Below are 27,750 nucleotides of genomic sequence, written 5' to 3'. Positions count from 1 at the left end.
GCAGAGAGTAATATGAGCCCTGCTCGGTTGTAGCGAAGAATAGCTTCGTACTGAGAGTAGCTGCCATTTTATGTCGATTGTGAATGAACATGTGCGTTGTTAATAAGATATTTTGCGGTGTTATTTGTATAATGGTTTATCAAATACTTTATTGCCTGTTGATAAATTCAGTTATGGTTTACTGAGTTAAAGCTTTGTGCTTGACAGTTATATTGACATTAGTAACTGTTTCAGTGAATTAGTGTATACTGTTGTGACTTGAATAAGCCTTGCACCCTAAAAACTATCTATTTCCTGTAGATCTGGTGTTCTGTAAAATGTGTTACTTTTGTAAAATGATTGCACTAAAAGTTATTATTGAGGAAATGATACCGTATCACTCTCGTGATTATTTCTCCCCTTTTTCAGGGAAGTAACAGAAACACTTATCTCCCTCACTAGCTTTAAGCACCAGCTGTCAGAGCAGCTCACCAATTACTGCACCTGTACATAGCCTATCTATATTTTAGCCCAAACAACTACCTTTCCCCCTAATGTTTTTTTTTTTGTTGCTCCTTTGCACCCCATTATTTCTATCTTTACTTTGCACATTCTTCCACTGCAAAACTACAATTTTTACTTGCTATATTATATTTACTTTGCCACCATGGCCTTTTTTTGACTTTACCTCCCTTATCTCACCTCATTTGCTCACATTGTATATAGACTTATTTTTCTACTGTATTATTGACTGTATGTTTGTTTTACTCCATGTGTAACTCTGTGTTGTTGTATGTGTCGAACTGCTTCGCTTGATCTTGGCCAGGTCACAATTGTAAGTGAGAACTTGGTCTCAACTTGCCTACCTGGTTAAATAAAGGTGAAATAAAAAATAAATATATAAACACATCAGTTTATTTTATACTATAGGTCAGGGGTGTCAAAATCATTCCATGGAGGGCCTAGTGTCTGCGGGTTTTTCCTTTCAATCAAGACCTAGATAACCAGGTGAAGGGGGTTCTTTACTAATTAGTGACCTTAATTCATCAATCAGGTACAAGGGAGGAGCGAAATCCCACAGATGCTCGGCCCTCCATGGAATGAGTTTGACACATTCTGTAGTGTAATAATGTTATCTTCATAATAACATTTTGTTTATATTTGATATCATTCAATTTCACCCAACCATTTAACATGCTCTTTCAACAAATGCACATTAGATGATAGTATGATTCAGTATGATGTCATTAACAAATCAACACGGACAAATGAATAGGCTGCGAACTCTTTATGCGATTCCTTTAAAGAAACATAATCCTGGGACTGTCACGCCCTGACCCGAGAGAGCCTTTTTATGTCTCTATTTTGGTTTGGTCAGGGTGTGATTTGGGTGGACATTCTATGTTTTGTTTTCTATGTTTCTTTATTTCTATGTTTTGGCCGGGTATGGTTCACAATCGAGGACAGCTGTCAATCGTTGTCTCTGATTGGGAATCATACTTAGGTAGCCCTTTTTCCCCTCCTTCAGTGTGGATAGTTGACTTTTGTTAGTGGCACTTTAGCCCTGTAAGCTTCATGGTTGTTTCTTCGTTTGTTGTTTTGTTGGCGACATTTTAAATAAAATAAAAATGTACGCTCACCACGCTGCACTTTGGTCCACTTCTTTCGACGGCCATTGTCAAAGGACAGTTAGTCTAATGGGTGTGGATCACAGCCCTGTACATGTAGCACCTTTTGCATCTATAAGGTTGAGATAATCTATAAAGTTTGATCTCGGCTGACGACACTGAAGCAGTCAGACAGCTCCAATAAAATATATGATTTGAGGTCACGGTCTAAATTCCCCAAACAAATGACTTTAATTACAGACGATTATAAAGATACTGGAGTCAATAAACAGGGAGGTGAATAACTCAATTGAACGGTTTCAAGTTCCAAGGGTGGGAAGGAACTGGGGTAATAAAAGCATTGTAATGGTGAATTCTTATTGGGACAGGGTGGGACAAGACCAATATAAACAGTGTGACTGAGGACAGTTGAGTAAGACTCAGAGCTATGGCATAAACAGTACTCTATGTAATGGTTCATGCTTGAGCCGGCCTGTTATTGAGTTAGGAGTGAGATTGGAGACAGTGAAGAACGGGCCTACAGGTAGTCGAGTGGTTAAGAGCGTTGGGCCAGTAACTGAAAGGTCGCTCTTTTGAATCCCTGAGCCAACTACGTGAAAAATATGCCGATGTGCCCTTGAGCAAGGCACTTAACCCTAATTGCTCCTGTAAGTTGCTCTAAATAAGAATCTGCTAAATGCCTAAAATATGTATACACTGCTCAAAAAAAATAAAGGAAACACTTAAACAACACACTGTAACTCCAAGTCAATCACACTTCTGTGAAATCAAACTGTCCACTTAGGAAGCAACACTGATTGACAATAAATGTCACATGCTGTTGAGCAAATGGAATAGACAATAGGTGGAAATTATAGGCAATTAGCAAGACACCCCCAATAAAGGAGTGGTTCTGCAGGTGATAACCACAGACCACTTCTCAGTTCCTATGCTTCCTGTCTGATGTTTTGGTCACTTTTGAATGCTGGCGGTGCTTTCACTCTAGTGGTAGCACGAGACGGAGTCTACAACCCACACAAGTGGCTCAGGTAGTGCAGCTCATCCAGGATGACACATCAATGCGGGCAGTGGCAAGAAGGTTTGCTGTGTCTGTCAGCGTAGTGTCTAGAGCATGGAGGCGCTGCCAGGAGACAGGCCAGTACATCAGGAGACGTGGAGGAGGCCGTAGGAGGGCAACAACCCAGCAGCAAGACCGCTACCTCCGCCTTTGTGCCTGACTTCCAGCAGGCCACAAATGTGCATGTGTCTACTCAAACGGTCAGAAACAGACTCCATGAGGGTGGTAATGAGGGCCCGACGTCCACAGGTAGGGGTTGTGCTTACAGCCCAACAATGTGCAGGACGTTTGGCATTTGCCAGAGAACACCAAGATTGGCAAATTTGCCACTGGCGCCCTGTGATCTTCACAGATGAAAGCAGGTTCACACTGAGCACATGTGACAGACGTGACAGTCTGGAGACGCCGTGGAGAACGTTCTGCTGCCTGCAACATCCTCCAGCATGACTGGTTTGGCGGTGGGTCAGTCATGGTGTGGGGTGGCATTTCTTTGGGGGGCTGCACAGCCCTCCATGTGCTCGCCAGAGGTAGCCTGACTGCCATTAGATACCAAGAGGAGATCCTCAGACCCCTTGTGAGACCATATACTGGTGCTGTTGGCCCTGGGTTCCTCCTAATGCAAGACAATGCTAGACCTCATGTGGCTGGAGTGTGTCAGCAGTTCCTGCAAGAGGAAGGCATTGCTGCTATGGACTGGCCCGCCTGTTCCCCAGACCTGAATCCAATTGAGCACATCTGGGACATCATGTCTCGCTCCATCCACCAACGCCACGTTGCACCACAGACTGTCCAGGAGTTGGCGGATGCTTTTGTCCAGGTCTGGGAGGAGATCCCTAAGGATCTCATCAGGAATACAGTGCCTTGCGAAAGTATTCGGCCCCCTTGAACTTTGCGACCTTTTGCCACATTTCAGGCTTCAAACATAAAGATATAAAACTGTATTTTTTTGTGAAGAATCAACAACAAGTGGGACACAATCATGAAGTGGAACGACATTTATTGGATATTTCAAACTTTTTTAACAAATCAAAAACTGAAAAATTGGGCGTGCAAAATTATTCAGCCCCTTTACTTTCAGTGCAGCAAACTCTCTCCAGAAGTTCAGTGAGGATCTCTGAATGAACCAATGTTGACCTAAATGACTAATGATGATAAATGCAATCCACCTGTGTGTAATCAAGTCTCTGTATAAATGCACCTGCACTGTGATAGTCTCAGAGGTCCGTTAAAACCGCAGAGAGCATCATGAAGAACAAGGAACACACCAGGCAGGTCCGAGATACTGTTGTAAAGAAGTTTAAAGCCGGATTTGGATACAAAAAGATTTCCCAAGCTTTAAACATCCCAAGGAGCACTGTGCAAGCGATAATATTGAAATGGAAGGGGTATCAGACCACTGCAAATCTACCAAGACCTGGCCGTCCCTCTAAACTTTCAGCTCATACAAGGAGAAGACTGATCAGAGATGCAGCCAAGAGGCCCATGATCACTCTGGATGAACTGCAGAGATCTACAGCTGAGGTGGGAGACTCTGTCCATAGGACAACAATCAGTCGTATATTGCACAAATCTGGCCTTTATGGAAGAGTGGCAAGAAGAAAGCCATTTCTTAAAGATATCCATAAAAAGTGTTGTTTAAAGTTTGCCACAAGCCACCTGGGAGACACACCAAACATGTGGAAGAAGGTGCTCTGGTCAGATTAAACCAAAATTGAACTTTTTGGCAACAAAGCAAAACGTTATGTTTGGCGTAAAAGCAACACAGCTGAACACACCATCCCCACTGTCAAACATGGTGGTGGCAGCATCATGGTTTGGGCCTGCTTTTCTTCAGCAGGGACAGGGAAGATGGTTAAAATTGATGGGAAGATGGATGGAGCCAAATACAGGACCATTCTGGAAGAAAACCTGATGGAGTCTGCAAAAGACCTGAGACTGGGGCGGAGATTTGTCTTCCAACAAGACAATGATCCAAAACATAAAGCAAAATCTACATTGGAATGGTTCAAAAATAAACATATCCAGGTGTTAGAATGGCCAAGTCAAAGTCCAGACCTGAATCCAATCGAGAATCTGTGGAAAGAACTGAAAACTGCTGTTCACAAATGCTCTCCATCCAACCTCACTGAGCTCGAGCTGTTTTGCAAGGAGGAATGGGAAAAAATGTCAGTCTCTCGATGTGCAAAACTGATAGAGACATACCCCAAGCGACTTACAGCTGTAATCGCAGCAAAAGGTGGCGCTACAAAGTATTAACTTAAGGGGGCTGAATAATTTTGCACGCCCAATTTTTCAGTTTTTGATTTGTTAAAAAAGTTTGAAATATCCAATAAATGTCGTTCCACTTCATGATTGTGTCCCACTTGTTGTTGATTCTTCACAAAAAAATACAGTTTTATATATTTATGTTTGAAGCCTGAAATGTGGCAAAAGGTCGCAAAGTTCAAGGGGGCCGAATACTTTCGCAAGGCACTGTATGCCCAGGCGTTGTAGGGAGGTCATACAGGCACATGGAGGCCACACACACTACTGAGCCTCATTTTGACTTGTTTTAAGGACATTACATCAAAGTTGGATCAGCCTGTAGTGTGCTTTTCCACTTTTGAGTGTGATTCCAAATCCAGACCTCCATGGGTTGATAAAGCACATTCAACTATGTACTATGTACAGAAAAAAGTATTTAATAAGAATATTTCATTCATTCAGATCTAGGATGTGTTATTTTCGTGTTCCCATTATTTTTTTGAGCAGTGTATATTGGATGAGAAAACAAAGTGAGTGTGAGCTAGGGATGTGAAAGTAGTGATTGATAAATTTAGCATATTTAAGTTGACAAAACAAACATGCTTTACCATATTTCAGTGTTGATCAAATGATCATGTATGATGTTTGGTTGAATTGTCCCAAAATACACAATAAAAGATGTGTTTCAGTATCTACTGTATTTGATCATTGTGTATTTGTTTTGAACATGATCTCTCAAATAGTTTCTCCTCTCATTCAGCTGTGTTCCACCAGATGGCAGCAAGCACTTCCTACTGTATGATTTGGTCTTGGCTTTGATTTTCAATGGTGCCAAGTATCAAATGGTATCATTTTGAGAGGGCTTTAGAGAACTCTGTCATCATCAAGGCAAATATTTATGGGACCTGCACTAAAATAAGTGTTTTCCTTTTAACAAAATGTGGTTGTCATCTTTGTAGGGGAAAACGTGTTTTCATATCTACATCCACATAGAAATTCACATAATCACAACCTCACCAACCTTAGACAAACATCAGGGCCGTAACTACATATGAGGACACCGAGGTCCGGACCTTGGTCATTTTTTCTAATTTAAAAATAAAAAATAACAATAAAATATATACAGTACCAGTCAAAAGTTTGGACATACCTAATAGTTAAAGGGTTGTTCTTTACTTTTTAATATTTTCTTCAATGTAGAAATGTAGCAAAGACATCAAAATCATGAAATAACTCATATGGAATAATGTACTAAGCAAAAAAGTGTTAAACAAATCAGAACATATTTTAGATTTATCCACCCTTTGCCTTGATGACCGCTTTGCACACTTGGCATTCTCTCAACCAGCTTCATGAGGAATGCTTTTCCAACTGTCTTGAAGGAGTTCCCACATATTCTGAGCACTTGTTGGCTGCTTTTCCTTCACTCTGCGGTCCAACTCATCCCAAACCATCACAATTGGGTTGAGGTCGGGTCATCTGATGCAGCACTCCATCACTCTCCTTGGTCAAATAGCCCTTACACAGCCTAGGGGTGTGTTGGGTCAAATCAAATCAAATCAAATGTATTTATATAGCCCTTCGTACATCAGCTGATATCTCAAAGTGCTGTACAGAAACCCAGCCTAAAACCCCAAACAGCAAGCAATGCAGGTGTAGAAGCACGGTGGCTAGGAAAAACTACCTAGAAAGGCCAAAACCTAGGAAGAAACCTAGAGAGGAACCAGGCTATGTGAGGTGGCTAGTCCTCTTCTGGCTGTGCCGGGTGGAGATTATAACAGAACATGGCCAAGATGTTCATAAATGACCAGCATGGTCGAATAATAATAAGGCAGAACAGTTGAAACTGGAGCAGCAGTCATTGTCCTGTTGAAAAACAAATGATACTCCCACATGATAGTCGCTGCAAAATGCTGTGGAAGCCATGCTGGTTAAGTGTGCCTTGAATTCTAAATAAATCACAGACAGTGTCACCAGCAAAGTACTCACAAACCATAACACCTCCTCCTCCATACTTCATAGTTTGAACCACACATGCAGAGATCATCCTCTGCGTCTTACAAAGACATGGCAGTTCGAAACAAAAATCTCAAATTTGGACTCATCAGACCAAAGCAATCATTTCCACTGGTCTAATGTCCATTGCTCGTGTTTCTTGACCCAAGCAAGTCTCTTCTTCTTATTGATGTACTTTAATAGTGGTTTCTCTGCAGCAATTCGACCATGAAGGTCTGATTCACACAGTCCCCTCTGAATGGTTGATGTTGGGATGTGTCTGTTACTTGAACTCTGTGAAGCATTTATTTGGGCTGCAATTTCTGGGGCTGGTAACTCTAATAAACTTATCCTCTTCAGCAGAGGTAACTCTGGGTCTTCCATTCCTGTGGTGGTCCTCATGAGAGCCAGTTTCATCATAGTGCTTGATGTTTTTTGTGACTGCACTTGAAGAAATTTCAAAGTTCTTGACATTTTCCGTATTGACTGACCTTCATTTCTTAAAGTAATGATGGACTATCATTTATCTTTGCTTATTTGAGTTGTTCTTGACATAATATGGACTTGGTCTTTTACCAAATCTTCTGTATACCCACCTACCTTGTCACAACACAACTGATTGCCTCAAACGCATTAAGACGGAAATAAATTCCACAAATTAACTTTTAACAAGGCACACCTGTTAATTGAAATGCATTCCAGGTGACTACCTCATGAAGCTGGTTGAGATGATGCCAAAAGTGTGCAAAGCTGTCATCAAGGCGAATCTCACATCTCAAATCTGTTGTAATTTGTTTAACACTTTTTTGGTTACTACATGATTCCATATGTGTTATTTCATAGTTTTGATTTCTTCACTTTTATTCTACAATGTAGAAAATAGTTATTTTTTAAAACTTGCAATGACTAGATGTGTCCAAACTTTTGACTGGTACTGTATATTTTGTACACAATAAAGAAATTAAATGATGGGTCAAAATCTAAATATTGCTCCCAACACTGATCAAAGCTCAGAAAAATTATAAGCTATTCTTGATCTGACTGAGCTCTAATTAAAAATAAAAACGACTCGGAGAATGAGTACAGAACAGGTAAATAGTCGCTTGTAGATATTTTACGTCAGTCAGTTAGGAGACTTCTATTGTAAAAATGGCTAGCTGGAGCTTGTCTGAGTGGTTGGCTGTGAATACCCTCACACGCTAGTACTTAATGCTGATATAATTGGTTCTGACTCGCTACAGACTGTCCGGCCAGAACAGTACGGATGCTTCTTAGACCAGGACTTTTATTATCTTCATCACCACCACACACTATAGTATTCACACTCACAGACAGAAATCATCAGTTTACATAGGATGAACTTGTGGTTCAATTATAATCTGGCTGGTTTGAGCCCTGAATGCTGATTGGCTGACAGCCGTGGTATATCAGACCGCATACCACGAGTATGACAAAACATGTATTTTTACTGCTCTAATTACTTTGGTAACCAGTTTATAATAGCAATCATGCACCTCAGGGGTTTGTGGTATATGGCCAATATACAACGGCTAAGGGCTGTGTCCAGGCACTCTGCGATGCGTCTTGCTTAAGATCAGCCCTTAGCCGGGGTATATTTTCCATATACCACACCCCCTCATGCCTTATTGCTTAAATATACAATGTTGTAAGCTATGCAAAAGGAATATCTACACAGGAAATAGAGGCATGGCATCTACGAAGGGATATTCACATAACAGCTGTACTGTATATGTACCCACTGGGGAGCCAGGCCCAGCTAATCAGAATGAATTTTTCCCCACAAAAGGGTTTTATTACATTCAGAAATATATATTTCTGTTGTTCAGTATACATAATATGCAGCAGTATTATTCAGCTACAGATGTAACAAGATAATGAGGCCTTGCTTCCAGCCAATCACCATAAAGTAGCATTAACCCACCTGACAATAAACCCGACAACTCACTTCTTCCTAAAATAAACACACTGATAACTTGGTCGGCAGCCAAATTTGCATCATTGTCTGCAGACAACGATAACAACTCTGACCTTGAGTGGGAGGGGTCAGAGTCCAAATGTGCATTCGGGCACTCTGATTGGTGGAAACCAGGAGGCTGTGATAGACAGCTGAGAAGAGGAGAAATCATCCTAAAGTGGGGAAAGTCACGTGCACAGGCATGGCTTTGAAATGTGTTTATTTATTTTTTACATCTATTGCAGTAACGTTGAAGGGCTCTTACTACTTAGCCAGCTAGAAGGATGAAGTAATAAGCTAACTTTAAACCGAGCCTACCTTAGCAGGAGCAAAAAAATAGGCTTCTAAGTTCTCATAACTTTGCTTTACAGAGAGCAGGCTACTGAGACAGACAGTGATTTGGCGGTCAGTGGTGAGGCTGAAGCAGCCTGCAATGCATGCAGAAGGAAACAGAGGAGACAGAGAGAGAGAGAGAGAGAGAGAGAGGAAGCAATCAGAGAGAGGTTAGTACAGTGGTTCACAAACTTGGAGTCTGGTCTCCATGCAGGGTCCACTAAGAAAATCTGTACTAATCTTATCAAACAAGTAAGGAACCGAAAAAAAAGAAGATATGTTTCAATATGAACATCTCCACATGGCGTATTTATTTTCGGCCTCCATTAAATTGCAATCAGAATGCAAACAATACAGTTCTAAAATGTGACATGTTTTCGTTTATACCGTGATTGTTCATCATATCTCGATTTGCTCACTGGACTTTATAGTTTATTATATTAATACAAAATCGTAAGTAATATTCTAGTAATTCATGTGAATGTGATAATCCAATCATGTGTGCTCCATTTATGTCTGTTTGTGCAGAGTTTTATTAGTAATGCCTAGGAATACAAAATGTGAACGCTACGTAGTTTGAAAAAAGAGATACCTATGTAAACAGTTGATTATTTTATGCAATTCATCATTACATCTGATTGAACTTTCGCTGATGCTACGTGTCAGAATGAATAATTTCTCATATTTCCCCCCTTTCAGGGGTATAACATTACAATTGCATAGCTAATAGGCTATACAGTGCATTCTTAAAGTATTCAGACATTTAACTTTTTCCACATTTTGTTATGTTACAGCCTTATTCTATAATGGTTTAAATATTTTTTTCCCTCAACAATCTAACATGTTTTTAGAAAAGAAAACGGGAATATCACATTTACATAAGAATTCAGACCCTTTACTCAGCACTTTGTTGAAGCACCTTTGGCAGCAATTACAGCCTCAAGACTTCTTGGGTATGACGCTACAAGCTTGGCACACCTGTATTTAGGGAGTTTCTCCCATTCTTCTCTGCATATCCTCTCAAGCTCTGTCAGGTTGAATGGCGAACGTCGCTGCACAGCTATTTTCAGGTCTCTCCAGAGATGTTTGATCTGGTTCAAGTCGGGGTTCTGGCTGGGCCACTCAAGGACATTGAGAGACTTGTTCTGAAGCCACTCCTGTGTTGTCTTGACTGTGTGCTCAGGGTCATTGTCCTGTTGGAAGGTGAACCTTCGCCCCCAGTCTGAGGTCCTGAGCGCTCTGGATCATGTTTTCATCAAGGATCTCTCTGTACTTTGCTTCATTCATCTTTCCCTTGATCCTGACTAGTCCCCCAGTCCCTGCCACTGAAAAATATCCCCACAGCATGATGCTGTCACTATCATGCTTCACTGTAGGAATGATTTTGGTCAGGTGATGAGTGGTGCCTGGTTTCCTCCAGACGTGACGCTTGTCATTCAGGCCAAAGAGTTCAATCTTGCTTTCATCAGACCAGATAATCTTGTTTCTCATGGTTTGAGAGTCTTTAGGTGCCTTTTGGAAAACTCCAAGCTGGCTGTCATGTGGCTTTTACTAAGGAGTGGCTTTTGTCTGGCCAATCTACCATAAAGGCCTTATTGGTGGAGTCCTGCCGAGATGGTTGTCCTTCTGGAATGTTCTCCCATCTCCACAGAAGAACTCTGGACCTCTGTCAGAGTGACCATCGGGTTCTTGGTCACCTCCCTGACCAAGGCCCTTCTCACCCGATTGCTCAGTTTGGCCATGTGGCCAGCTCTAGGAAGAGTCTTGTTGGTTCCAAACTTCTTCCATTTAATAATGATAGAGGCCACTGTGTTATTGGGGACCTTCAATGCTTCAGAAATGTTTTGGTACCCTTCCCCAGATCTGTGGCTCGACACAACTCTGCCTCGGAGCTCTATGGACAATTTCTGTAGGACCTTATTACTGTAGGACCTTATATAGTCATGTGTGTGCCTTTGCAAATCATGTCCAATCAATTACATTTACCACAGTTGGACTCCAATCAAGTTGTAGAAAATCTCAAGCAGTGACGCACCCCATCCAACCTGACAGAGCTTGAGAGGATATGCAGAGAAGAATGGGAGAAACTCCCCAAATACAGGTGTGTCAAGCTTGTACTGTACTGTAGCGTCATACCCAAGAAGAATCGAGGCTGTAAACGCTGCCAAAGGTGTTTCAACAAAGTACTGCGTAAAGGGTCTGAATACTTATGTAAATGTGATATTTCCGTTTTTTATATTTAATACATTTGCAAAAATGTCTAAAAACCTGTTTTTGCTTTGTCATTATGGGGTATTGTGTGTAGATTGAGGGAAAAAACATTTTCATCCATTTTAGAATAAGGCTGTAACGTAACAAAATGTGGAAAATGTGGAAAAAGTCAGAACTTTCTGAATACACTGTAAACTGCAAAAAGACAGAGGGTCATCCTGATTGGCTCTCGAACTATCATAAACCACACCAGCAGCTACAGCCTCAATATTGATGGTGCCAAGGTCCTCCCCTCCTTTGAGGTTCGCAACCTGCGTGAGATATTTGACAGTCGGCTCTCGTTTGAAGCGCACATCAAGAGTATGACCAAAGTAAAATGTCTTAATCTACGGAACATTTCCAAGTTACGACTTATGCTGCCACAACCTGCAGCTGAGTGACTCATCCACACCTTTATTTCATCCGTCTAGACTATTGTAACACCTTTTTTGTTGCCGCATCTGCCAAGTGCCTGAACAGGCTACAAAATGTCCAGAACTGTGCTGCACGTGCCCACACCCACACCCTCTCCTGCGAGCACATCATTCCAGCGCTGTTCAACCACTGTCTCTCCATATGTTCACGCATCGACTACAATATCCTGCTTCACACCTACCAAGCTATCCACAACTCTGGACCCAAGTACCTGTCTGACCTCATTCTACCCTCCTGCTCCACACGCACTCTTCGCTCCTCCAGGTCCATCTCCCTGATTTATTTTGCTGATTGAAAAGTGGTGTGGCAAATGTCGCCTCGCCACACGTTTTCCGGCGGCCCTGATGATACATCATTATGACATGAACTATGACATAAACTATATCGTTAACTATGACATGGCTTTCATGAACTATAGCAACCAGTACTGTCTCATTATCCAGGCCTATGACCAAAGTCAGTTGAATGTCTATTGTGGACTGTCTTTGGATGTCTATTGTGGACCAATATATTGTACGCTAAGGGATTAAGGCCTTACAAAGGACACTGCCCATCATGGATGCCCCTCCTGTGAGTACTCAAATACCTACCTACTGTTTAACACCCTGAACATGAGGGGTACTATAGAAAATGAAAGCATTACCTCAGGTGGAAGTTTAATGGTTATATTTCAATTTCTTTGGTGTGCATAGATACTGTTTACTAGGCAGGGGTGCCGCCAGGGATTTTGGGCTCCATGAAAAGCAGGGCAAGACTGCAAAGCCTGTTCTGGGACAAAGTGGGCCTCAAGTATTTTTTAATCAGTTTCAGCTTAATGAATGGTCTCTTAATGAATGCTCGCCAACCCAGACAGGAAGATTACGTCAGCGACTCAACCCACTCAAGTGACGCACCCCTCCTAGGGACGGCATGAAAGAGCACCAGTAAGCCAGTGACTCAGTCCCTGTAATAGGGTTAGAGGCAGAGAATCCCAGTGGAGAGAGGGGAACCGGCCAGGCACAGACAGCAAGGGCGGTTCATTGCTCCAGTGCCTTTCCGTTCACCTTCACACTCCTGGGCCAGAATACACTCAATCATAGGACCTACTGAAGAGATGAGTCTTTAATAAAGACTTAAAGGTTGAGACCGAGTCTGCGTCTCTCACATGGGTAGACAGACCATTCCATAAAAATGGAGCTCTATAGGAGAAAGCCCTGCCTCCAGCTGTTTGCTTAGAAATTATAGGGACAGTTAGGAGGCCTGCGTCTTGGGACCGTAGTGTACGTGTAGGTATGTAATCGGAAAGATAGGTAGGTAGGAGCAAACCCATGTAATGCTTTGTAAGTTAGCAGTAAAACCTTGAAATCAGCCCTTGCATTAACAGGAAGCCAGTGTAAGGAGGCTAGCATTAGAGTAATATGATCAAATTTTGGGGTTCTAGTCAGGATTCTAGCAGCTGTATTTAGCACTAACTGAAGTTTATTTAGTGCTTTATCCGAGTAGCCGGAAGGTAGAGCATTGTAGAGCACTTCTAACCTAGAAGTGACAAAAGCATGGATTCATTTTTCTGCATCATTTTTGGACAGATGTCTATGTATATAGGGCAGCAGCCTCTAAGGTGCAGGGTTGAGTAATCTGGTGGTGATGGCTGTTTAACAGTCTGATGGCCTTGAGATAGAAGCTGTTTTTCAGTCTCTCGGTCCCAGCATTGATGCACCTGTACTGATCTCGCCTTCTGGATGGTAGCTGGGTGAACCACCCTCTGGAGAGCCCTGCAGTTGAGGGTGGTGCAGTTGCTGCACCAGGCGGTGATACAGCCCGACAGGATGCTCTCAATTGTGCTTCTATAAAAGTTTGTGAGGGTCTTAAGGGCCAATGAGCTATGGAAAATGATCAAATGCCTAATATCAGTGTCCAGGGCCGGTCCTTGCGGTTCTGCCGCCATAAGCAAGACCAAAAAATGCTGACCTCCGTAAAACTATTTTAGTCACAGTAAGCAAAATGACATTGAAAAGATGTCTAAAATATATATTTTCCAGACGGGGAAGTTAGGTTCAATTTAGGTTCTGAATGAAAGGTGAAAAAACCTATTTTCCTGATGTTGAAATCAGGCAAATTTTGGGTTCTGAATAAAAGTTGAAATAAGTCATTTATAGATGTCTATGTTTGGGCCAAATCAAGGTTGGTCTGGACCGCACCAAATCTGAACCAAACATAGACGTCTATGATTGGTTCAGATTTGGTCCGGACCGGCATCAGCTTCGATCCATGCTTACTGAGGTGTAGCCTACAGTGTTGCCTGAAATTGGATTTTATGAATGCCCATCTATGTGGTAAGCCTACCGTTTGTAAAACAGGCCATTGCATTGGCTTTAATAGTAATGATTCCTGTGAATAATTTGTCTATTTAAGCTCTGAATATTTGCTACCCAACTTTATCAAGAGTTATCGCGAGCCTATTTGCAATGTGTTTACAATGCGGAAAATGCAGGAGTATTTTTTTTCTCTCTCTATGATCAGGACACAAACTTGAAACCACCGATCATGACAATGGGGTGAAACTCCTGGACCACAGTTGTAATTGTCCATTCCATACTGTCCTATTTTTAGCATATGTTGTTTGTTAATGAGTGCCATTTAGGTTAGGCTACTTAATCGGAGAAATCGGAGAAAACGTAACAAGTGTCCCGTCTCATCACATTGTCATACATTTTATCTCCAGCCTGCAGGCTGCAGAAAAGGCCACATGCTTTTTTGTTGTTGTTGTTGATGAAACGTTGGTGGAGCGCTTCAGAGATGCATCTCTACAACAGCACCCTGGGGAACGGACAAGCAAAATATTTTGCGCCCTTGCCTTTGACAAAGTGGGCACTGCTTATCAAAGGGCGGAATCAGCGCTCACCTAAAAAACCCATTTTCCACTGGTTGAGAGAAATTGTCATTGTTTTTGAGCAGAATTACATGAGGTTCTATGTGTTGTTGTTGGAGGTGTATCTTCGTCAGTTTAGCTTAGAAAATGCTGCCCTCGTCAATCTGCCATCATAGGCAGCCGACAGTCATATTATGGATGCCTTGTTGATGTTTATTACAGACCTATCCTCTACCTCCACCCCCACCTCCCACCATGAGCCCAGGATATCCAAGGGATCCAGTTGGTCCTCTAACACAGCTGTGCCAGGAAGTTTTACTGAGGGGAAATCAGCATCAGGCCGTCCCCCCAGTTGTGGCTGAGATTCCTCAATGCAATGAGGTGATGGGCCTGGAGTTGGGCCTGGAGCCATCCAGGGTAGAGGTCTCCCTGAAACAGAGGGAGCAGCTGAGTCATCAGGGGAGTGGTGGCTTGGTGTGCCTCCCAGCAGCGAGGGCCCAGGCAGAACCCAAGCTCTCTACGGAGGCTCCAGTAGCGGCACCGTCAGTGCCAATGTACTCAGTGAGGAGGCTCCCAAAGGTAAATGCAACGAAAATGACAGATCTCACCCAGTGCTCTATCCATCGGTGTACAGTACAACATATTTATTTCCCATGAAGCAGGCAATATGTAGCTTATACTTCAAGATGTATATTCAAGTCACTCACCTCACTCTTTTTTGAAACAGTGAGGTGTCATATCATTGATATGCAGTGTCATGTTAATGATAAGAAGTGTCATATTTTGGTTGTTTGGTTGATGTTTATTACAGACCTATCTTCCTCCACCACCACCCTCCATGAGGCCCGGATGGCCAGGGGATCCCTGTGGTCCTCAACCTGTTCCAACAACCTGCGCACATGGAAGAGGTGAGTAAAGACAATCTTTTTTTTAACAGCAGTGAACATAGAGGACTCCCATGTATGACTTTGAGTAAGTGTGCATGTAACTAACAGGAATAGTGTAATTTATGGAGACTGAGGCTTCAACGTTTATTGGGATGAATCTTGTCCTGGAGGCAGCGCTGAGTGGTTTCTGCTAGATTGGCCAGCCGCAATGTCAAAATTGGCTATATCATAAAAAATGTATGGAAACAAAATGTGCATTTTGGTCTTCATTTAAGGTTGGGGTTAGGCATAAGGTTAGCAGTGTGGTTAAGGTTAGGGGTATGTTTTAATGTGATTTTATGACTTTGTGATTGTGCCAGCTTGTGACCACCCTGAAGAGCTGCCTTCAGTACATGAATCATCCCAATAAATGTCAACCTGCCTTTAATCATGCTGGTGCCCTGTACTGCCTACAGAGGGTTGAGGTTGTGTCCGTCTGTCCTACTTGTCACAGACCCACAGAGCAGATACGTGGATGTCCTAAGCCAGGAATGGAAGAACAGCCCGTGACTAAATGTCCTGCGGTCCCCAACTGCCCCGCTCAACGACCTGTGGTCCAGAGCGGACCTGCTGCTGAGCCTCTCATTGTGAGGGCCAAGACCAGCGGAGAGGGCTGGCTTGGCTTTTGCCAGAAGAAGGAGGCACTCCTGCCAGAGGATTCCTCAAATCTGTAAGAAACCTGCTCTTCATAGCCTGTCCTGAAACAGTAGTGGACTAATACACAGAATCTTTGTATATTTTGCACACTGAGTTTGTAGATGGAAAATGTTTATCGAGGGATAGTTAAAGATAGAAAATGGTAGATGGCTAAAGATTGATTCTCATTCCTATAATTCTCTCTGTCATATTGTCTGGAATCCTATGCTCAACAGGTGGTTGGATGTGAGCGTACCACAGGAGGAGGTATAAACTTTCAACTGACATTTTAAATCAGAGCAAAGCAATTGAATGAACTGTGTGTTATTAAATTGCTTTTACTAATTGTTTTTCAATTGTATTGATATATCTTTTTACAGAGAAAACCTCTACCACGTCCCTCACCAATTGGGATGTACCCCCCTCCACCAATGGGGAACACAGGCTATCTGGGGGACTCTGGCAGTCTTCCCAAGGGTATAAATATTCTAGCAGGTGCCTACATGAGACTTAACTTCTCATACTGCTTCAGCCAATCAATGGTAGATGTCTGGGGTCTAAGTTTTCCCCCTACTTACAGCAGGTCTGTGGGGTGACCCTAACCCCCAGATGAACCCGGATGGGAACATAACGGAGGCCCTCAGCCAGAGTGGCAAACCCGGACCACAGCTGTTCATGACAGACATGTATGGTCGGATGGCACCGATGGAAGTCCCACCTGATGGTCAGTATTGGTTATACGTTGTTCTTGCTATTCTTCTACATGCTTGATAGGCTGGTGAGCTAAGGAAAGGTCCCACCATTTTGACTCCCTATTTGCTGGTAGTGGTCAGACTCCCATCAGTGCTTTTACTATGGACCTCCCAGTATGCCGTAAAGTTAGACAGCAGCCTTTCGGCCACAATCTACATGATTCCGTCATTCATTCAGTCTACAATCGTATTCATTCATATTTGAGTTGTGCTTAGAAATAGTGAGATATAGAATGTTTATTTCTCTCTGCAGATTCAGAGAATTCAGCATGGTGGAATGGCAACCTTGCCTAAAATGCCATGCCCAAATGCCACCCAAATTCAAGAATGATCTATCAGCTTCCAAGCATGAGAACCAAAACGGCAGTTTTAATAAAAAGTAGTAGTATTTATAGCCTCTGGATTTGCCGTAAATTGTTGTGGGATATTTAGGAGTACAGCGATACCTTCCATCCCTGGATTGGAGTACGAAGTTCACAGAGGTGCAAACATATTGGCATGTGGTCATTTCAACTAGGAGAGCCTTTATTCTAGTGTTCTTCCACTAGAGGACACCATCCACTTTGGAAAACCACCTTGAACTCAATGCCATTGGTGTGAGGCATAGAGATGGATAGAGGGCGCACTTTCCACAAAGATAGGGCGTGTGTTCTCTTTCGCTCTCTGTCTCACGCTCATTGTAATGGAGAGAATCAAACACTGGATGTCAGTGTGGTAACACCGTGGTACACTAAAATCCTTATCTGAATCAGTGAATGTGTTAGTCACTAAGACCAACACCAGTGATTTTTGGAATTGTAAACATGCCAGAATGAAAGCACACTATAGAAAAGTAGCTAGTTTGTCAAAGTCCCACTGGTCAGGTAAGTGCACTAGACTTTTACAAAAGCATTCAAAGTTTGAATTGAGTCGTACCTTCACTTGCAGTGCCAACTTGATTGGAAAATGTGCCTCACAGCTCACATTCCTTTCTGACAGTTACTGTAGCAGTGTTATTCAATACTCTCGCTACATCACTGTTAGGTAACTTGCTATATAGGCCTACCATTATTTGTACCACATTTGGTTGAACCAAACAAATATCAATGTTTAAGGTGTGACAAGTATGTTGCATTGTGTACACCGTGCGGTTCCCTGTGGGGAATGCCTGTTTATGGGCATATGAAGGCAAATGACTTTCCACTAACTATAACAGACATATTAATGAAGAACAAATCAAGACTACTGTATACTTATCATCTTCCACTTTGTTACACGCTTATCTATATGTCACACCTGTTTACGATTTACTGTATTAGTCCAGATGGGATGGACATTTGTCTTCTGCTTCTTCCCCATCCCCTCCGGCACACACACACACACACACACACACACACACACAAACACACACACACACACACACACACACATATACACACACACACACACACACACACACACACACACACACACACAAACACACATTAGGTTGGAGAGCCTGGAGCAGAGGGCATCCACAGTGCAGTGCCCAATGAGCAGTTTAGGGGGTTAAGTTCCTTGGTCAAGGGAACATTACATGTTAATGCAACAACAGAATGAAGACTAAACATCCTGGATGGCTTTGCTTTTTGATTATCTCGCCACCAAGAGAGATACATTATCTGATTTTATTAAGAATGTCATAATGTGTCTTCCTTCCACTATTTGTACAGCAGCTGTGTATAATCACGGCGGTTAGCTAAATGAAGGTAAGCTGTGATTGTTTTGTCTTTCTTGACCCCACGTATATCTCACAGCAGTGTAGTAGCTACTGTCAGTAGCATATAGCTGATAAGAACAGGCTGTGGTTGACACTGAGAACCAGTCTGACTGTTGCCTAAGTCAACTGGCTGGCCCCTTACCAGCCTCCATTCCTGATGTGTTGTCAACTTTCTCCACTGCAACAACACCCCTTCATAATAGTTGTGAAACAAACTGCTCCCTTGTCATGACAGTTATTGCGGCACATTTTTTATGGTCGTATGATGAATCACGCTATGATAAACGAGGAGAGAGATGTGGTGTGATGTCAGTGGCCGTCTATCTCAATGACACAACAGGGATGCTAGCACTGGCACATTTATGATAGTGTTTGATCCCATGGCACTGTGTGCAGACCCAAGTCAGAGCCGCGCTGTTGAAATTCACATCCAGCTAGTGCTTGGCTATCTTGCATTGCCCTTGGAGATGCCCCAGTTCCACTGAGACCTGCATTCCAGTCGTTGTTTTGACTTTCACAGATAGTTATTGATGCCAATCATGCCATGCTGTGTCTGAAACTCTGGGCAGAGGTCAAGGGTTTTCTCCTCTCCTTGTCTAGAATACGCTAACATGAGGGCTATGAGTAGAATTCGTCACCTATGAGAAATGTTCCTTCTCTCACCTCACACAAGTCCCAAGCCAGATACATTTCTACAGACTTTTTGGGATGAGGAGGAGAATGTGTTCAACTTACTTTTGATACTAATCTGAACTTTGTACGGTACTGTAACAAGAAAGCACAATTTCTTCCAGGGATGTTTCAAACAAGTGTGTTTCATGATCGCTCTCATATTTATGATCAAAGTATCATGAGCAGAAATTCCACTGCGCAAAAACTGCTTGAATTCATGTACTGTATGTTGACAAACAAATGTTAATCAAAATTGGATTTTGAACTGACGTCTGTGCACAGTGGGATGTGATGTAAGGGAGCTGGTAATTATTCCTTCAAATTCAATTAGATGAGATGTTATTACAGTCCAAGCCATGTATAAGATGTACAGTTGAAGTCGGAAGTTTACATACACTTAGGTTGGAGTCATTAAAACACGTTTTCCAACCACTCCATAAATTTCTTGTTAATAAACTATAGTTTTGGCAAGTCGGTTAGGACATCTACTTTGTTCATGACACAAGTAATTTTACAAACAATTGTTTACAGACAGATTGTTTCACTTATAATTCACTGTATCGCAATTCCAGTGGGACAGAAGTTTACATACACTAAGTTGACTGTGCCTTTAAACAGCTTCGAAAATTCCAGAAAATTATGTCATGGCTTTAGAAGCTTCTGATAGGCTAATGACATAATTTGAGTCAATTTGAGGTGTACCTGTGGATGGATTTCAAGGCCTACCTTCAAACTCAGTGCCTCTTTGCTTGACATCATGGAAAAATCAAAATAAATCAGCCAAGACCTCATAAAAAAAATTGTTGACCTCCACAAGTCTAATCCATACTTGGGAGTAATTTCCAAATGCCTGAAGGTACTACGTTCATCTGTACAAACAATAGTACGCAAGTATAAACACCATGGGACCACGCTGCCGTCATACCGCTCAGGAAGGAGACACGTTCTGTCTCCTAGAGATGAACGTACTTTGGTGCTAAAAGTGCAAATCAATCCCAGAACTACAGCAAAGGACATTGTGAAGATAACTGAGGAACTCAGAAAGGAAGAAGCCAAAGCTCCAAAACCGCTATAAAAAAGCCAGACAACAGTTTGCAACTGCACATGGGGACAAAGATCATACTTTTTGGAGAAATGTCCTCTGGTCTGATGAAACAAAAATAGAACTGTTTGGCCATAATGACCATCGTTATGTTTGGAGGAAAAAGGGGGAGGTTTGCAAGCCGAAGAACACCATCCCAACCGTGTAGCACGGGGGTGGCAGCATTGTGTTGTGGGGTTGCTTTGCTGCAGGAGGGACTGGTGCACTTCACAAAATAAATGGCATCATGAGGAGGAAAATTATGTGGATATATTGAAGCAACATCTCAAGACATCAGTCAGGAAGTTAAAGCTTGGTTACAAATGGGTCTTCCAAATGGACAATACTTCCAAAATTGTGGCAAAATGGCTTAAGGACAACAAAGTCAAGGTATTGGAGTGGCCATCACAAAGCCCTGACCTCAATCCCATAGAAAATGTGTGGGCAGAACTGAAAAAGCACGTGCGAGCAAGGAGGCCTACAAACCTGACTCAGTTACACCAGCCCTGTCAGGAGGAATGGGCCAAAATTCACCCAACCTATTGTGGGAAGCTTGTGTAAGGTTAGCATTTTTTTTTATACCCAAGTTAAACAATTTAAAGGCAATTCTACCAAATACTAATTGAGTGTATGTAAACTTTTGACCCACTAGGAATGTGATGAAATAATTCAAATCTGACATAAATCATTCTCTCTATTATTATTCTGATATTTCACATTCTTAAAACAAAGTGGTGATCCTATTTGACCTAAGACAGGGAATTTTCACTAGGATTAAATGTCAGTAATTGTGAAAAACTGAGTTTAAAATGTATTTGGCTAAGGTGTATGTAAACTTCCGACTTCAACTGTATTGTGTGGATTGACAAGGAAATGGTCCGGAACTGATAAACAGTGAATTGTCAATAGAAAATACCAACCACATCAGTTCCAGGCATCTGCCAGGTGATCAAAAGAAACTAGTTGTGGTTGCAGCTTTACAGCTGTAAACAATGTCACCAAAAGTTGCTGTCACTCCCCCACAAGACTCTAGCCTTGGTTTCTGTAACCAAGGCAGCAATTACAGTGTTTTAACAGTCTGTGTATACAACAGGAAAATATGACATATGGTGAGAGCAGTTAAACATTTCATTTGACCACAATGTAAGCTAGGTGGTTATCCATCTCTTCTATGAACTCACCCCTATTCTACAAGCAAGAGCAGTGTGTGTGTGTGTGTGTGTGTGTCGGGGGATACGACAACAGCAGACTCACCAATATAACAGCAATAGCAATAATAAGAACAGCCATTTTAAAGGACATTATTTAGAACCCGGCCTGACTATGCATTTTTTATTCATGTATTGTGTGTGTGCGCGCGCATATTTGGTGTGTTTTGCGCAAGGATGTGTGTATGCGTGTGTCTGTGAGTGATTGCGTATTTCAAACATGGTCCCCTTGCAGGAACTGCAGTTTCTAAATGTCCTTTTGATTCTGCTCCAATATCAACATTAGTCATCTCAGTATTCCACTGGAGAACTTTCGCAATTCTCATTTATGCATAGCATAGACAGATACACCTGTCAAGCATAAACATAAAAAGTGTGTTCACACAGAAACAGACACATGCAAGTACACACCCCTTGTGTGCCCCCCCCCCTCACTTCTGTACCCGACACCTCTGATTAGTTCCTCTCTACTCAATCAGAGTTCCACCGAGAGCAAAGTGCAACACAGATACCAACCCTGTCAACAAAGGCTTTCTTTGTTCAGCCGGTCAGCATTTGCCTCCTCAGTCAATGTTTTTCCACTTGTCTCTAGGCAACAATGCCGCTTGGTGAGTAGGAAACTCGGCATGTTGTGACACTGTGTCGAAATGCTAAAGTATGTCTGAGGGCATAGATTAGTTGTCCAGTTGGGTGTGTCCCGACTCACTTTTGAGGAGTCATTTTACCACACCCAGGGTCATATACTCCGTTCCGTGGTCACGGATCCTGCTCCCTGCTCCTTTCTCCATTCAGTGGTGTTTGAGTACATAAGCTGCAAGGCACACAATACCTTCAGTAACCTTCAATGTCTCTCTCTCACATGTTCTGTTTTCCACAGTTGAGTTTTCAGCCATTGTCCACGACATCCTGACAACCTCCTGACAACCCCATTGTTATATCTAACACAGAGCCCAGAGAGTATTATTTGGTTGTCATGCTTTTCAATAAATACAGGCAACAGATGGGGTGGGGGGGGGGGACAATACAGGCTTATGATAGTCAACTTTTCCAAAAGCTGTCTACCTTATTGGAATAATTTCAGCCACACAATAGCGATTCATATTCACCAGAACATTTATTTTCAGAAACAGGATGGTCACACACACTTTGATAGCAAAAATGGTTCATTATTCCTACTTTCTCATCCTGGAACTCCAGTAAGGCTTCCTATGATTGGCAGATATCTTAAAGACAGGTATATTATTGACCTATCAGGATGAGAGGCATTGCAGTTTTAACGGTACTTCTCAGGTATTTTATTTGACCTCTCTTAGTTGTAACAATGTGTGGTGTTTGTGGGTGTTGGTGTGTTTCTGATAATATTATGCACTGCCAGTAGAGATGGACACCTAGCTGGAAGAGCGCACTGTGGAGGTTGTAACTGTGGTTTTCGATCCCCCTGCAGAAAGAAAATGAGTTACAACATGCTGATAACCTACTATTACAACCATCATATATTATCATTATAAAGCCATTATATAAAATAGATGATATTTACCTGAGCCAACAGTTCTGAAAAGACGGATGGTGAAAAAAAATTAGTAGGAGTCGGTAGCCATTTTGTATCTGTCTGAATGACTAATAATAATAACTATGAGTAATATGATTATTTGGGCCGTGTTAAGTGTATGGACGTTTATGGGCATTTCCAATAGATTTTCAGGGTTTACCTGGACTCCTCCCCTTCCAGGAGGCCCCTGTAGGTGGCGATCTCCTGCTCCAGACGGGACTTGATGTCCAGCAGCATCTTGTAATCGTGGCCCTGCGTCTCGATGCTCTGGCGCACCCTGTTTAGCTCCTGTTCCAGCATGTCGATCTGGTTCTGGTACCCCGAGAGCATGGCGCTGTAGCGGCCGTCTGTCTCTCTCAGTGTGTTCTCAAGAGCTGCTTTCTGTGTGGCGACAGAGGTGATACAGGGTCAGTAACAGGAAATTATGAAAATTATGAAAATACAACTCAAACCAGCCATAGTTATTGCACTTAATCAACTTTGATAAGCAAATGTCATCCAACGTCTTCTAATAAACCAAACCAAGACTATGTTGAGTGAAACAAATATGCCGGCTCCACCAAGCACAGCAAGGTCACTTCTTGAGGTGCTTATTTTAAATGAGATACTGAATTCTATGTATTCCCAAAAAAATAAAAAAGGAATGGCAGCAGATGTTCATTTTCTTTTTAATGGCCTTTAGTGGAGGATGACGGCTCATAATAACGGCTGGAACGGAGCTAACGGAATGGCTTCAAACACATCGAAACCATGTGTTTCATACCACTCCACTGATTCCGCTCCAGCCATTACCACGAGCCCATCCTCCCCAATTAAGGTGCCACCAGCCTCCTGTGCTTTAGACCGACATGGAATGTTGCCTTGTTACTGCAGCGGGATGGATTGAGATAGCTTTACTGAGTTTGATAAGCCCCAGCTAAGTTTCCATGGGAGTTAGGCTCTGGCTCTGTCACCTCTGCATTCCTCTGGACACACTCATACTCTTTGCTGTCTTCCAGAGAGGGTGCAGATGCCCGCAAAAAGCAAAAAACCTCTTCATAACCCTAACATCCCCTTGTCCACTAATCCCACCCCTTTTAGCCTTTTCCCACTGCTTTCCCATTCCCCCTCTCCTACTCCATCCCTCTCCAAGCCCTCCCCTTTCTTCCCTCCCTTTTATCTCGTCAGTCCCTTTCAACCATGTCTGTCTCGCTCTTTCCCTCTGCTGAAAGAGAGAAACTAAACTCCAGAGGATTGATAAAGAAAATGGTGAAAGAGAGTCAAATGTTGACTGTTGCCAAAAGTGGCATAAAGTTGTGTAAGTTATGGCCCATAAACTGTGGTCCGTTGCTAGACGTTAGTGATTCTGGCTCACCATGCTGAGCTGTGACTGCAGCTCGATCTCCAGGCCCTGCATGGTGCGTCTCAGGTCGTTGATCTCCGTTTTGGTCGTCTGGATGATCTCTGTGCTGGTGGCCACCTCCTTGGACAGGTTGGCTGACTGAAACACAAACAAACCAGGGCCGCCATTTTAATCCCACTGTAGCTCACTCTCCTGAAGAATTGAAACCACCATCTTCTAAATGATTACAGTTAATGACGGCCAGTTACATATTTGGGTTTTGAAGATTTAATTTCAAAAGATTAGTGTGGTAGACAGTTGGGGAATTTTAGTGAGGTGTGCCATGGCAACGGTTACCTTGTCATTGAACCATGCCTCCTGGTCGCGGCGGTGTTTGTCGATGATGCCCTCGTACTGGGTGCGGATCTCCTCCATCGTCCTGGACATGTCCTGCTGGGGCGCTGCGTCCACCTCCACGTTCACTGTGCCGGTGAGTTGAGCACGCATGGCTGCCAGCTCCTGTGGAATCATGGGAGACGGAGTCACTCTCATCCCTCTTACTTTCTGTCCAAATTTTACAAATAATCCCCAGCACTAACTTTCTCCTCTCTATTGTCACTGGGGTGTGTTCATATTGAATAACATCTCATTACTGCAATGGAAAAAAGGGAATTGCCCCCCCACCTCTATGTGGTTCTTCTTGAGGTAGGCCAGCTCATCCTGCAGCCCCTCGATCTGCATCTCCAGGTCGGCCTTGGTCAGAGTGGTCTGGTCCAGTAGGCGACGCAGGTTGGCGATGTCAGCCTCCACCGACTGGCGCATCATCAGCTCATGCTCGAACCTGATTGGTCGGGAGAAAGTGAGGAAGTTACCATGAGACATTTGAATCCAAACCTGTAGATAAGACCTATTGAGTGATGATTTGCTTGTTTGCCTCTAATAACCTAGTGTTGTAAAAGCTGATACTATGGAGCTGATTGAGGAAGGGCCCTTACTTGGTCTGGAAGTCATCAGCAGCCAGTTTAGAGTTGTCAATCTGCAGCAGGATGTTGGCGTTGTTGCATGTGGCACCGTTGATCTAAAAGAAAACATGAAAGACTTTCAGTGTTCACCATGGTTGAGTCGCAGTTAGTCAACTTGGAAGCTGATAGTATTTTAATACGCTGTTGCGTCTGTCCCAAAGCTTGTTGAATACACATTCCAGGAGTTATAGCATGAAACCTAAACATGAATCTAGCAGAAAAAGCCATCTGTATCAGCTCCTGGAATGACCTTGTCACCTTCATGCTTGAGATGTAATTAATTTGCTTCATTTGTTTAATTAATAGACATCATCTATAAAAGTCAGTGACAGCTCATTTTCTGTATAACCCTCTGAACTCTGATTAAAAACTATAAGTCATTCCTGAAGTATACTTTATGAATTTTGTGTTTCTTATTCCTACATACTGTAAGCTGATTGTAGTTTCCATGGTAGCCTGTCAACACTGCATACTTAACACTGCAAGGTACGAAATGATGGATTTGAACAGGCCATAGTAGACGAGGTCAGCACACTACCTTGTCCTTCAGGTCGTTGATGATGGCCCAGTATTTGCTGTAGTCCCTCTCAGCGGCAGGCCCTTTCTTCTCATAATACTCTCTGATCTGAATCTCCAACTTGGAGTTGGCCTCCTCCAGCGAGCGCACCTTATCCAGGTAGGTGGACAGGCGGTCGTTCAGGTTCTGCATGGTGGCCTTCTCGTTCAGGTGGATGGCGCCTCCGTCCAGGGCGCTGGACAGGTTGAAGCCGCCACCACCGCCGGATCCATAGCCTCCACCACCGGATCCATAGCCTCCACCACCGGATCCATAGCCGCCACCGAAGCCGGCCCCGCCGCCATACCCAGAGGAGACTGAGCGGACGGAGGAAGAGGAGATCCGGGTGCCACCACCGGAACCACCTCCGTACACGCTGAAGGCCTTGGGGGCGCTGGACACGTAGCCGACCCGGCTTGACATGATGTTGGAGCCCCCGGAGAAGTTCATGGGGCCGCCGCCACTGGAGCTCTTGTATGAGTAGTAAGACATGCTGACTTGCTGGCTGCTGTAGGTCAGTGGAGTGGCGACGAGAGGAGAGAGGACCGTTGTAGAGCTGGAGCCTCCAGGAGTGTGGAGTTGGACAGAGGGAGGCTGGCTCCTGATATAGTCTGAGCCCTGGGGCGGGCCTCGTGGAGGTGGGACAGGAGGACAAAACAGGGAACGGTCAGGGGGAGGAGAGGGTGACTTTACAACACTCTCCAACAGCCTTGGCACCGCCACAGTCTGTTTGCCTTTAAGGACCAGCGTTCAGTTTCCACCCCTGTGAGGAAACTGAAATGGAATGCCTGTGTGTGTGTGGGGGAGGGAGTGTGTGTGTGTGTGTGGTGTGTGTGTGCGAGAGGGGGTGAGTGTGTGTTATTTGCCAGTCGTTAGGTATACATGGTTGAAGTATGCCTTTTTTCCAAGCTAAAGTAAAGTGTTACCTGCCACACCTAAAGTAAACATCTTATTACAGGATAAGTGCTAAGCATACTATATCTATCATTAAAACTGTGGGTGTCTTTCATTAAAGAAATGAAATGTAGTGAAACCGTTAAATGGTTATTCCAAGTTACCTATACTGGTACATGAACTGCGTAGATATTTCAACGTAATCAGCTGAAGACCATTTTGTTTATTCGTCAACGAGTGATGAAATGCATTTCAGAGGTGTGAACATACTGTATATCAAAAATGTGGATTTTATAAAGAAGCAATGAATCTACCCAGAAAGTGTTGCCATGCAGTCAATTACTATTGAGCACTTTCTTGATTGAAACATCATTTATATAGTAGAAAACATGACTGTATGAAGACCCCCAGACCTCTGTTGTTTTCCATACATACGCCCATGGACACAGCCCATTGTTCTCCTTCTACTCCAAACATCCCCTTCAGCCCCATGGGCCGTGTCCTGTGTCTTTGTGTGTTAACGTGCAGTGTGCTAGTGTGTGTCAGTGTGTATTGTGCTGGTGTGTGTGTGTTAGACTGTAGTGTGTTATTGTTTATGTGTGTCTGTTAGAGTATAGTGTGTGTGTGTGTGTGTGTGTGTGTGTGTGTGTG

At 43.1% G+C, this 27,750-nt stretch overlaps 1 protein-coding gene across 1 annotated transcript; it reads right to left on the bottom strand.

Annotated features, from left to right (window-relative positions):
• Nucleotides 1-22,852: 22,852 nt before the first annotated feature.
• Nucleotides 22,853-26,739, bottom strand: s8 (type I keratin S8). Its single transcript, NM_001124354.1, has 8 exons — nucleotides 26,188-26,739; nucleotides 25,623-25,705; nucleotides 25,312-25,468; nucleotides 24,985-25,146; nucleotides 24,661-24,786; nucleotides 23,467-23,687; nucleotides 23,295-23,308; nucleotides 22,853-23,195 (listed from the first exon to the last, which is right to left on the bottom strand). Exons 1-8 carry the CDS (start codon nucleotides 26,695-26,697, stop codon nucleotides 23,146-23,148), a joined length of 1,323 nt encoding a protein of 440 aa, NP_001117826.1. The 5' UTR covers nucleotides 26,698-26,739; the 3' UTR covers nucleotides 22,853-23,145.
• Nucleotides 26,740-27,750: the final 1,011 nt, after the last annotated feature.

The sequence above is a fragment of the Oncorhynchus mykiss genome, chromosome 17 (assembly GCF_057628025.1).
Source record: "Oncorhynchus mykiss isolate SJ-2025 chromosome 17, ASM5762802v1, whole genome shotgun sequence".
Classification (NCBI taxonomy): Eukaryota; Metazoa; Chordata; class Actinopteri; order Salmoniformes; family Salmonidae; genus Oncorhynchus; species Oncorhynchus mykiss.
The sequence above is the reverse complement of the archived record's forward strand: the minus strand, read 5'-3'. Positions and strand labels throughout refer to the sequence as shown.